Source organism: Amyelois transitella, chromosome 11 (assembly GCF_032362555.1).
Source record: "Amyelois transitella isolate CPQ chromosome 11, ilAmyTran1.1, whole genome shotgun sequence".
Taxonomy (NCBI): domain Eukaryota; kingdom Metazoa; phylum Arthropoda; class Insecta; order Lepidoptera; family Pyralidae; genus Amyelois; species Amyelois transitella.
The window spans coordinates 4,041,221-4,055,029 of NC_083514.1; the positions used below are offsets into that span (position 1 = coordinate 4,041,221).

A 13,809-nucleotide genomic window follows, 5' to 3' on the forward strand; every position below is an offset into this window, starting at 1 on the left:
ATTCGCTCTATCGTTTACCCGGAAGGTTGACATAAGCGATAGGGAAGAAAGAAGATATTTCTGCCCATGCCATAATATTATGCTTAACATCGTTTGTGAATTAGAGGACTGGACCTGCCCCCAGAAAAACTCTTGCTGTTTCGCTTTTTATTATGACGTGAAACGGAACAGCGGTAGTTTAATAAAAGATAAAAACGCCGTCGCGCGTGCTACGTGCCGTGCTACGGGGATTGACACTGAATTTTTAAAGCATAAGCACTCTGTACACGTTGCCTTATGCACCGAACATTTGTATCAAAGACGAATCGTTAACTTTATTTTCCTTTATAGTAGTCTTAGGCAGAAGTTGTCAGGGTCATTTACCTGTGATCTATTCCTATCGTACGTCAGCGTTAGTGCAAGTTTTTCGCCTCGATCGTCGATCCTCAGGACCGTGCACTGGGTCAGTGCCAGGTCGCCGTTCCTCTCCGCGCTGGAGACGAAGTCTTCTAAGCGCATGTCCTCGACACGCCGCAACGAGCCGTCTTCTAGGCGGATCAGCGCTCCTCTGCAGAAGTACGGCGCAGGAGCCCCTCGCTCAGGTGATATTGGTGACGCCTGGAAAGTACGATGAAACAAGTTACTCGGGCGCAATCTAGGGTGGATGCTTATAGCATTAAAGAATTTGTTATTTTCTTTTAAGTAAATTTATTAGTAACAGGGTATTTAATGTTTTACATTGTACTCGTTTATCATTCTCCTTTGAAATAAAATAACTAGGTGAATAAGACTTTTTCATATGTCTGTGCTTGACATCAAGTCTGTGTAAATTTGAATGATACTGCGTTTTTATTTCTAGATAAATATGCTAGTGTTAGTATAATCTGATAACTTGTGTTTCGTTTTAAATGATTGATAAAAAAGCAAATGTGTGAATCATCAATCAAGTGGTTAGATATAGACACACATAAAATGACCCTCTTTCCCGGAGGGGTAGGCAATGAGTACCTACATCATTTAACTTATCGCAATCCGTTTCGTTTCGCTTTATCCTCATTCATTATAATTCACTTCAAGCCATCTCGTCGGTTTAGGCTAGCGTAGTTACTTTTGCCTGCGACTTCGTCCGCGTTGTTTTTTTTATAATATACCTAAAGTAATTTTCCCATTTTCTTATTTAGGGTCAACTCTATCTCTGTGTACAAAATTAAATCAAAATCGGTTCAGTGTTTTAAGTGTAAAAGCATAGTAACAGATAGAAAGACAGAGTTACTTTCGCATTTATAATATAAGAAGGGAAGATAGGGGCAAGGGGTTTAATTACCTCTTGTGGTTGAGGTATCGGCGCGGGCACAGACACCGGCGGAGAGCGCGGCGCCGGCGCAGGCGGCACGAACCCCGACGTGGGGCGCGGCCGCAGCGGGTAGTTGATGGACGTCGGCGGCGGCTGCGGCGGCGCTCGTGTCCTCGGGTACAAGTAGGACGCGTACGGGGCCTGGTGCGACAGGAACGACGCGTAGGCTCCAGGGACGGCCGCGAACGGAGGAGGCGCCGGGGGAGCAGGCATGGCGTCACGGGGTCTCCGCGGGGCGTAGCGGGCGTAGGGCCGCGGCGGTGGCGCGAGGAACTCGGGCGCCATGCCGGCGGGCGGCTGCGGGGGGTACAGGTGACTGAGCCCAAGCTGCCCCAGTTGGGGCAGCGCCTCGCCGGGAAGACTGGCTGAGATCATCGGATGTGCTGGAAAGAAGAAAAGCTTTGGTTATTTTAGTCGTTTAATATTTATAGATCGGATGGTTGTGCAAAGAGCATGGTTTAATTAAATTTTGTGAGTTTTTTGCAGTTTTGAAGTTAGTAATAAGCGTTGAATGCATGAATTTTATAATAAGCGTTGTTTTACTGAAACTACTAATCTTGTACGTTGTTGGGTTCTAACTAGTAAGTAGGTACATAAGGCAAGAACTTTTATACATCGATTTACTAATTAACGTTATTTACGAGTCTCAAGTTATCTTACATTATATTAAATTAGTTGTATAATCTGCACTCTAAATGATCTATCTCATAATATGAAATATGAGGTCTTGACTGTCTAACCTTATGGACAAAGTTATATTTGGCGAATTGTCCAAAAATAGCTACTAAGTGAACAAGTTGGCGTAAGAACTACATAATAAACGCATTACCTACTGGTGTCTAGTCTGTTTGGCTGGGTAGGTACAATCTTGTTGACGTATCTAATCCATCGACCAAGCAAATAAGATATATGCCAAGCAAATCGATATAGTGGAGAGTACGAGCCCTTGTTCTTAGTATCGCACATCTGTGTTAGATTGCTCTTAGTTTAGTTGCAGAGATAAGAATATAGAGCGGTGGACGTCAACATTATAAATAGATTTTATTTCCAGACATAAAAGTCAGTAATTCAGTCTACACGCCGTATGATGTGGTGTTGTTCGAATTGTTTAGACATGTGTTGTTTTGGTCATTTAATTTTTTATAGCGTCAGATTTATTAACCATTTTTTTAAACATAGTAGGTATATGGAAACTTAGGATACCTATGTAAGAACGCGCTTCTTGGCTCGTCAATTCGCATTTTTAGGAAAATAATAACACGACCTGGATAGATAACAAAATGATTACACCGATAGATGTAATAACATACTTGTATATAGTTTCTGTGTCTTGATAACTCTACTACAAGTTATCATAGATACATATAATGCGTTTCACATTTCATCCACATATGTTTGTTATATTTTGAATTGTATGAACTTTTATGTGCCACAAGTTCTTTTTCAGTCAGTAAATCGTAAAAATAATCTTTAAAGAAAACTTTTATTGAATTTATTTTCATGAAAATATAGATGACATTTTTTTAGATTCGCAAACTATTCTAAGTTTAAAATTATTTTATGCATCCCATAAAACATAAAAAACATCAATACCTAACGTACGCTGTAAGCACATCAATTTTTATTTACATTCATTCATCTAAGTATATGCATTGTCAACCAACTAGGCACAGGTAATATTATTTTCTATTGAAATTTATTATTCCGAGACTTATTTTCATAATTCCGTGCAGTCACTTAAAACAAGAAGGTTATCAATTGTAGTTTAAGTTCGTTGTTTTAATTTTGTCTTAATTATCTTGTTTGTTTGACCTAGCTGGGTGCGAACCAGTTTGTTATTATTATACTACTGCATTTAAAGCGTTTTTAAACCCGAACAAAAAAGTCATGCAAGTCTGAGATTCCTGACGTCGACACGATAATTGGTAGAACAAAGAATGCAAGGGCCGCACCTGCGCAAACAATGCGCTTTTGTCGAGTTAGCGAAGGGATGAACGCCCGTGTCATATAACACTCAATATACACACATATTTCTAGGTATTACTTAAAGAAAACTAACATTTCCCAGTGTAGTGTTTATTTACTTCGTTTCTTAATAAATTTAAAAGAATGTCTCACATCTGAAACTGGAAAAATCCAACTTCAATCTCATATTTTGTAAAAATCAGCTTATGTGTATTACAGGCTATAAACAGTTTTCATTTTATCACTTGTTCAGTCAGCAATAATCTATTAATTACGCTACATGCACATGTTAGAATAATGTTTACATCTTCTATTTACGGAAAAAATAAAAATTAGATAGTGACAATAATCAGAAAACCTAAAGCCATTAAAAAAATAGTTAATTAATTTAGTGAATAAGACCGTTTAGTGAAACTAGTATTGCACAAGAGTAAGCTTTCTCGATTTTACTCACGACCCGTCTGGCCTTGCCATCGCCTTAGTGTTTTTAAAAGAAAAATACATTGATTTCTACAGATTTCGTGTAGAATTACAATAAGACTTATTTTATAGAAGTAGAAAACTTATTATTTGTTGTAGAAACCTACTTTTGAGGTTTGCTCTTTTAATGCTGCAATTGAGAAAATCTTTAAGCAATCTGATTGTGCATATAAAAGGAAAATAGTTTTGTAAAAATTCGGCCACATATATCTGAGAAGGATTCATGGATATTCAAGGTTCATAGATAAAATATTTTTTTTTCAAATTCCCAGAATTAATGTCTGATATGGAAAAAGTAGGTATACCTACTAACTCAATAGCACATGGGTACAAGTTACTCTAGTTTTGTTTCCTACTAATCTGTAATAACTTAGTTAATCCTGACGCGAAACTATATTAATTTTCAAAAAAACATATTATATATTTAAGAGAAGATTCATGAATATTAAATATGAAGGAAAACATTCAAATGAGGAAATATTCGGTGCATGTTGTGTTGGCGACTGTGACTCACAAACACAGAAAAAGGTGGCGAAGTGTGAATAAGTCTTTAAAAATGCAAACCAAATTATTATTTCTCTAGCCGTGTAACGCACACAAATTATTGAAGATTTTGTTTAATGAAAAATTATTCATATAACTTTTAGTTTTTATCATTGAAAGTCCAGAAATTGTTCAAAAATGATATTGTAGGATAATAAGAATGCATACGAATAGTAAGTAGGATGAAAAGATTTTTGTAGGTTAATTTGTTTGTATCTATCGGACAAAAGATGACACAACTATAGAGGTTACTTTTCAGCTTAATTAAACATATCAATACCTACATAGTTATGTGAGCTATTTTAAGTAAGGTAATTGACCAGACAATTCCTTCCGCAATTACAAGCTTGCATTGATTAAAATTAAACTCTAAATATTTATTGCATAACTGTGTAGACATGTAGATGGAATTACATTTATAATGTTAAAAAATGTTTTTTTTTTTGTTAAGAATAGTGATCTGCAATATTTTTGTGCTGAACTTCGGTATAATTTAGAAAACAAATGATCATAGGATATAATCATAACGAGCGTTAGCGCGTAAAAACGTCCATTATAAATAAATTCGGAACGTTCTAATTTTGAAAGTGGCGCGTTGCGATGTCTGTCGGCGGTCGTTTCAGCGTAGGCGCAGGCTGCAAGGCCGTAAGTTCGGCGGCCGCGGCGTAAAAAAACACTACGATGAATGGCATGCCAGCGGAATAGATGGTGAGCTAAATTCGCGAGCGAATCTGCGGAAGCCACGCTTACATCACGAGGCCGTAGAGTGAGTGTACAGAGAATAATAATACTTGAGCAATGGTACCTTTTCAATAAACTCGTCTTAACTGACATCTTGTATTATATATCTGAATTGTGACAAGTAGCATCCTTCTCTGTTAATACTGTGGGCCATATTAGTGTCACGTCAGTGTCACGGTCAAATTAGTGTTGTTTTTATTTTAATATTTTTACTTTGGTGGAATACAAATGAAAGTTTTATTTTATTGACACATGTATTATGAGAGAAATGTGTATGAAACAAAAAAATACACTGTTTGATATTTCTTTACGTTTCGAAGCGCCTGCGCAGCCCGAAATCACTAAAATGGCCGCCGTCGTGTATCGTTGAACCAAAACTATGCCGACGCTAATTACTTGTTTATAACTTCGCACTCTAGTGCATGCTTTTAGCCTTGGAATTGAGCCTAATGATTTGAATTGGCAATGGTTTTTGTATTTTTTAATGTAATAGTTACATATGGATGGCGCCATCAAAAAATAATAGGTACTCAAATAAATTGATGAAACTGTATTTCAAGTAAAGTCAAGTGTAGTTATCTCAAATAGAAATAAAATAAGTGCATTCAAAGCCGAACTTGTGTGCCTATTCACATTGCAACAAACTTTAGGCTAAAAATAGGCTGATTGAAAGTCTTTATGTTTGCCCGATATGGACTTTTGTGAATGAAAGACTCAATTAATAATGGATATCTATTTGATGCCGTGCCATGTGGTTCCTAGCACCAAAAAGAATAGGACCACTTTATCTCTTGCCCATAAATGTCGTAACAGGCGATTGGTTGTCACTATTTAAATCTCAATTCTATCTTTAAGCCAAACAGCTGAACGTGGCTTATTGGCCTTTTGGCTCTGTCATGATTATATGTATGTGAATGTATCTATTTGAAATGTTTTTTCGGTATTTCAGTTTTCTTTTTATTCTACGCACATTATTAATTCAAACACAACAAGATATCACAAGGAAAACTCGCGTGAACATTCGCATTCTTAAAAATCGGTGACTTATCCGACATTGCTACACATTGCGTAATAACAAAACCGGTGGTAATAAAACGTATATTTTTCTATTACTATACTATATTCAGCTGGGCTGGCGTGGCGGGCGCCGCCCTATCGACCGCCGCCCGCCCGTAACCCACTTCCGGCGCCCGTGACCTTGCCGCCGCCATTCACGCCGCGTCTTACAGCCATCCGCCATAACCCCTCCCCCCCTCCCTTCTGCCCCCCCCCCCCCCCGCAGGCCGCTAAAATTTACAAATGCCAGGATTATTTTGACTTCACGCTTAGTTTCGTTTGAGTGTATCGGGGTTGGGGATTTTAAGTGGAAGCGTGTTCGCATAATCAAAGAACATTTATCTTGTTATGCTATTTAACTACAAATTTCATGTAGGGAGTTTAGTATTTCGGTTTCGAGGTGATTTCCTTCCAATCGGTTGGGTGTTGCCAGTCAGTTAGCAAATTAGTTATTCTAAGTTATTTTATTTATAAGCTGTAAATACACGAAGGGAGCGGCGCGCAAGAAATAGTTAACTTTTTTTAAATGCCAGGATTAATTTGACGTCTCGCTGCGTTTCGGTTGAGTATCGTGATTGGGGATTTTCTATTAAGTATCAAATTGTGTTTCAGTTTTGGGGTAATTTCCTGCCGATTATTTGGGTGTTGCCAGTTCATTAATGATTTGGTTACTCGTAAGTTATTTTGTTTACATGCTATTATATGTAATTCGCATGCAAGTATGAAGAGCAGATGGGATAAAAATAGTAGATGGGTCGAAAATGCGATAAATATCACTTGGGTTATAATATCAATTACGGATAACTTACCGATCTAAAAGGACTAATATTACATGTTTTTAAGGATAACTATGTGTTTGTTACTCTTTCACGCAAAATCTACCAGACAGAATTTTTGATTAAATTTAGTATACCTACGTATTTGTAAGTATTTTTCATCCCGAAATTCCCACGGGAGCGAACACCGGGGTACAGCTAGTATTTAATTTAAATCAAATACCTACTTATTCACTTTAGACTATGCTAAATCCTCAAAACAAAAGCTAGTCAACAAAGCTCCATACTGCAGTAAAAAAAAATATGTATACCTATTGTTTAATTTCGTCTTGTGATTCACTCACTTAACAATCACAAGGATACCATGAATTATTTATGTATCTATTTATAATAGGCGATGATGTAACTGTTGCATGAAAAGTGAGACGCCATCAATATTTCCTCAAGTTGCCATGACAAATTCGATAATTATTGTAATAACATGGACATAAATGCCAGTTATTTACGTCTACACTGATAAACGCGCATGACTAGACTACGCTACTGTTTATACATACACTACATATTGCCCGCAACTTCGTCCGCCTGAAATATTTTGAGTAATGTTATTTATATTCTAAGCTTTATTCCTTCAAAGTTTCTAATATTAGTTTTAGTAGGAAGAATATTATCATGTCTTGTCTGAATGCCACGAGTCAACAGTCTTGATAAGACTGAAAGACCGTATTCAGCTGAATGGCTCAATGATGGTATTGAGTTTCAGATGGAGCGAAATGCCTTGAAATAAGAAATCTATTATACTTTCCCTTGATTGACTTTTACAATCTGGGGAATTGAAAAAACTAGCACACTTTGGTTTCTTCGCTTTCAGATAAATATTTAAGCTTGCACTAGATGAATGTGACTTTTCCCTTAGTCGCCTATAAAAAAGATTACCTAATTTGGTCTTATGCTTAAGTGCCATAAACCACACGCTTCGGTTTATTTATCAGTCTTATTTATTTACATGTTATAAACAGAGAGTTTAATGGAAATTTGACCCCTAATCAGTGGCTGCCGACTAACGAGGGTCAGATTTCTCTAATGCCCTTTGTACCTTCGTATAATACGTCATGTGTCTGTGATGTTTGTAGAAATTAAGATTATTAACTTATAACTTGTTGCTAATTGTAATATTAGCATTTAGGTAATGAAACTTACAAATTAAATTAGAAAAATATAAAAAGAAGGAAAGGCTCATTTGTATTAATGATGTATAGGTATTCATCGATTTTCAGCCATTGAGGTATATTTCTTTTCTTTCTGATCATCTGTAACCTCGGCAATAATCTTTTTTATTTTTCTAGAAACACGTAATTATAATAACAAGTAATTATAAAAGTCAATCAATATTGTTTATATTATGTTATGCAAATCAAGACCAGCCTCGAAATTAACGTAAAACATTTGTAAGTGTGGGTGTCTCCAGAACTTTGAATAAACAACGACTGTAGTGAGTGACCTTTGAAATCATGCTCTTTGCTCATAGTCGGCTGCTATAATCTCTATTAATAGGCATTTATGAGGATTATAATGTCGTCTACATTACATATTTAAGAGCATTATTCAGCTTGTTATACTGTTGAAATTTTACCACTCAAGAAGAACTTCTGGCTTGACAATGTAAAAGCTTATCATTAGAATCAGTGTAAAATGAACTTACCGAATGTGTACATAAAATGATCGTTATAAACGATGTAGTCTGTGCTTACCCCTCGGGGAAATAGGCGTGATTTTATGGATGTATGTAGGTAAACGTTTGATTCAAACTAAGCTTCCCAATTTTAATTTTTGATGTTGAATGAAAACATCTTCAATGGTAATAATAATTTTCAATTGCCGAAGAAATAATTCCAGAAAGAAAACAAGACAAGTAAAAAAATCAACGCTTTTGGATGGTTTGTAGTAACAATTTTTGGTATGACTGTTCAATTCTCTATAATGCTTCCATTATAATTATGAATTTCATTTTAGTTTTGAACCAGTTGAAAGTGTAACCTATCGGGGGAATGAATTCTTTATGGCATAATGTATCATATTTTTTGTTCCATGAATATTTATGGTAATACGAGTATCGTATGACTGCTCCCTACGGCGTTCATGTAAACATCATAGAGCTAATTAATTGAATTAATTGCAGTATTCATAGCGTTTGAACTTTATAGCGTATATGCGATGTTTATATGTGCCAAATAAGGGTTTTCTATCTATCTTTTTTTAATCCAATGAGAGTTAAACGTTGAAGTGAATATCGACAAACGTACTACTTATATCCTGTAATTATGTCTAAAATAGAAAGGTGGGCTTTGTGAATAAGGATGAATCGCAAACAGTATGCAAGGATGGTTGCAAGTGGAAAGATGTTGGTATACCTTCGGAAAATGAATACATAAATGAAAATACGTCAGGAAATCCTGAAACCAATAGCCTGATTAGGGACGCCTGAAATCAATAGAATCAAACTTATTACTTCCGTAACAGCTATTAGAATTATCTACCCAATATCAATAGCTACAGGAAATATTTCCGTTCCAACCAACCAACCATTTAGATCGTCACACCTGTTCTACCCAGGTGGCAACCAGTCATCAGGTCGTCACGGCTGAAGCTATAGTTATATGTTATTATAGACGAAGTTCTGCAACATTCAAATGCCCGCAATTTTAAACATATATAGTTAGTAGCAGACATTGAAAAAAGTAATACGGGTATCCTCTGTTCGGTAATTATTGATACACTTGGCATTGTTGAGAATATGTATAATATCTTTTGTCCTTCTCCGTACTCCACACTATTGCAAATTTCCATGGAGATCAGTTCATAGTTCACGATTTGACATAAAATACGGACAAACAATCACACAAACATACTTTCACATTTAACCGACTGAAATTGACACATGAAAGCATTTATTATTATTTCTTAAATATTATTTTCTCTCTATTTTCTAAGGGTTGTTAAATTATTACATTATACCTATTCTCCGCAGAAGGAAATTTATGTTTTAAGATATAATTACTCAAATTCTGGAACTGGTAATGTTCTAGAAGTTGTACGTCATCTAATCTGGCAGGTCAATAGGCTTGACGGTTTAACGCCCTGCCAGTGCAACGACCTCGTAAACCAGCTACATTACAGCACATTATGGGTACTTAGCATCCGACAACTGGCGAATTTACCTGGCCTGACTATGTTTAAGGAAGCATAGTTGGTTGGGTTCGTCAGATAAATGCTTTGAATCGCAATGTCAGAACATGTTACATCTATAAAGTACTTATTTATTAAAGTACTTACTTATTAGAGTACTTATTTGACTAAATTACAGCAGTACTTGCAAGGCGGGTTTGCAGATATTGCTAGTTTTACCATGATGATCACACCAAAATGGAATATTATGAATACTTAACAGATTCTATGCTGTTAACATTTTGCAGTAGGTATACAATGTTAAATCGTAAATTATCTTTCATTCCTTCTTTGTCTTTAAGGGTAGGATACGTGATAGAAGGATAGTAAATAAAGACATGCTTTGTCGACGTTCGTGAATAAGCCCCCAAGAAAGCGTTCTTTACACAGAGCACTGACGCCCACGAAACACGAGGCTTGCGCGGCCGTCGCGACATTCCGTGCATTGTGGTTCTTACAAGTTTGAATGAACGGCCGCAGTCACGCGAGGAGTTACGTAAACCCCAGTTTCCAGCCTACCTGCCTGCAGCAAAAACGAATGATGCGATAATTACATTATTTACATTGCAGTGAAGCTAATTATAATATTAACGAGCGTCAATATCGAAAAACTTGTTCTCTCTGTATGGTTTTCCAATATGATCGCTCAGAGCTGTTAAAAAGTAGATGCAAGTGTTATTGGAAAACCAATGTAAAGTATATCAGCTATCTTTATATGTATGTCAAATTTATCCCTTTTTTTATTTATTTTCAAGCTATATATGTATTTAGTCCAATTAAGAGTGCAATAAAAATTATTTAACCTTTGATGTAAATCATTCAAAATGTGTGTTTCAATAACAAAAATTATCTAAACTAAATTGTGTAGCCACACTGAGCTTTATTTGTGCCTAATATTGATTACAAGGCGGATGCGGTAAACTCCCTAATTGGTTAGTTTTGCCGTATCACAAGTCTGGTTCATTTAAACCGCGTTTAATCGTTCAATTTGGAGTCCGACAACAGTTTTATTGAGCGAATCACGCAATAGCCGAGGCAAACAACCGCCTACACGGTACGTGGACACGATCTTGAATATTTAGGTACACATTTGACGAGGTTTTCAAGTACAAAGTCTTTGAAGTATTCTCTGGTTGTATGATAGTTGACGCAGTTTAAATTGTTAGGTTTTAGAAGCAATATCATGGAAAAGAGAGATGAATATCGGGATGAAAGTTCAGATAGATTTATATAATTATATCACATTTTTAACCCTTCCGAGATTAACAAAGCCAAGTCTCAAAAAGACTCAAAAACCAAGTTCGAATTGAGATTTCGATAGGTCTTATTTCATCGCGTAAAAAGAATCTAAAGTGTTTATATAAGCCCCACATATATTTTTAAATGAAAATAAAGGTAACATTTTCATTTAAAAATATATGTGGGGTGAAAATGTGAATGATTTCCTAAATTCACTTTACCTGACCGGTAACTGGTTTGCTGGTCACATGAGCCTTTGTTTAGCGTTCTAGTTGGTTGGTTTAGCTCAAAGTTTACTCTGTTCCATTGTTAGGTGGCGGCCAGTAAAACATTCGGCTGAATTGCCTCGTTTAAAAAATAAAATATGTATAGAATTTTGTGAGTATTTGTAGATAAGCTACTCTCTGTATTAACAGAAATGTTCGACATTACGATAAATTGTATTGTAATGCGTTATAAATTAAAGCATATTCGTAAAGCAAGTTTTCATACATAATATGTTTTGCTCTTTTTGTATCAAATAAGTACCAAAAATGCTTAAAAATTTATAAATGTTATTTCGCCAATATAAACAGATGTTTTTGTTGTAACTTTATTCCACAAAGCAAAAAAAAAAAAATCACATACAAGAAGAAAATATTGATACAGTTTAGGATCTTTAGTCACATTTACGATAGTATTACACAGTAACAATTAGTCCTACATCTGTGAGTTTATGCATTTATGTTGTGACCTCAATCAAATATAACTTTTTCTGTCATTTAAAACCATGCAAAATTATCGATTATAATAACACAAATCAATTTACGCGAAAGAAAGGTGTTTGTTGTTAAATTTCACGGTTTATTTCAATTTCTAAGGAACTATCGGGTAGCGATAAGCATTGTATTGCTACATTAACATTAATTATAGGGTCAGTGACCGCTGACCGACTATTTCTTAGCTAATTTTTATTGCACTTAATTGCATTGACACTATTATGCATGTCTAGCGATTTCCGATTAATATGTCAATTTGTAATTATACTACTTACACGTGTAGTCTTGGGTTTTTATATAGCTAGTTATTTCATTAGCTGAATAGTAATTGCTTGTAATGATTATTAAATTTACGTAACTTGAAAGTCTAATTTAGAAATATAAGATTTGGTTTTTTATTATTTTATAAAAAACAAGTAAAATGTTTGATAGCAACATAGAACAAATTAATTTGTTTTTCCTGGAAACACATCCAGTTAAAAAGATATATGGAACAGTATCAGCCTCGTCTAGGTCGCAGTAGCTAAATGGCAACTATTTATAAACTCTGCTGCAGTGTGGGAAATATGTAAATAGCGAAATTTCAAATATATTTCGGAATAATTAACAAAAAGGTAACATTGTGTGTTACTTAGCAAGACGCTTTAGGGTTAAATGACCACTATCTTTTCTATAATTTACAACGTACTCCACAACTAAAAGTAACTGTAACGTTACTTATAAAAAAAGCTTTGATTAAAATATTCAATGTTGTGTCACCCTGCTACGAAGGTCGTAAATTCTTAGCATGTTTGTAGGCTTCGTAGACGCGTAGATTGCTTGATATAAAATAGTTTTTTTTTTTTAATCGATTGTGGATCTATCACAAATGAACGCATAAATGCAATAAAGATCTGCGTCTGATAGTTCCAGAAAAGGTATTGGTATTAAAAAATAATAAAAGAGTATAAAAAATAATGTGCCACTCCCAAAACTCTACAATAAGAAAATAAAGTGCCGTGGTAAAAAATGTATCCTGTAACCAAGTTCAGTTTCAGTGAAAATACTGAAAAGCAGGTCGATTCAGATTTTAAATTTCTCCGCTGTAGGTAACATTTATATCGGTAGTTTTTAATAATCAGGCCGCTGCGGCTGCACCGTTAGTTATTTTTGGAAATATTCCCGTCTGAAAGGCTCCGGTTTTATTTGTTGGAAGTTTGTTTGTAATATACCTATTTATTTTATGAGCAATAATAATAACATACTTTAAATAACTTCTGTCAACTATATCTATCTATACTACGAATTAAAAGGCATCGCGTCTCCCAAAATGAATATCGGAAAAATCCTAAAAATATGAGCTAGCACTCGAAATAATCGTGTTGAAAACTATCTATGTATATTCGTTTCTAAAATAGTGAGTGATCCATCAATCGGCCACGTCGATACATTAATGGAGTGCCAAGAGTTTCCTTCAGCGAGTTGCCAACTGTAACCTCGCACATTGTTTATTTTGCTTTCCCAGCATTCACCATCTTTATTTGCAAAACCTAGACTTGTGGGAGCTTACAATACAGTTTTAACGGTACGAGTCGCGTGAACTTGCTTGTTTTACTTTGATTTATGAGCGAATACCTACACTTATTTTGGAATACAATAAAGAAAATGTACGTACAAATCAGTTGTGGGTAACTCGGAGAAACTATATGTTATT

General features: G+C 35.4%; 1 protein-coding gene across 1 annotated transcript in view; it reads right to left on the reverse strand.

Moving 5' to 3' along the window:
- LOC106135115 (ataxin-1) overlaps positions 1–13,809 on the reverse strand; it is a 29,833-nt gene that overhangs the window by 4,355 nt on the left and 11,669 nt on the right. The window contains exons 2-3 of the mRNA XM_013335317.2: positions 1,304–1,716; positions 364–597 (exon numbers count right to left, since the gene is read on the reverse strand). Coding sequence (XP_013190771.2) covers positions 364–597; positions 1,304–1,708 — 639 coding nt within the window. The 5' untranslated portion in view covers positions 1,709–1,716. The remainder of the gene's footprint in view (positions 1–363; positions 598–1,303; positions 1,717–13,809) is intronic.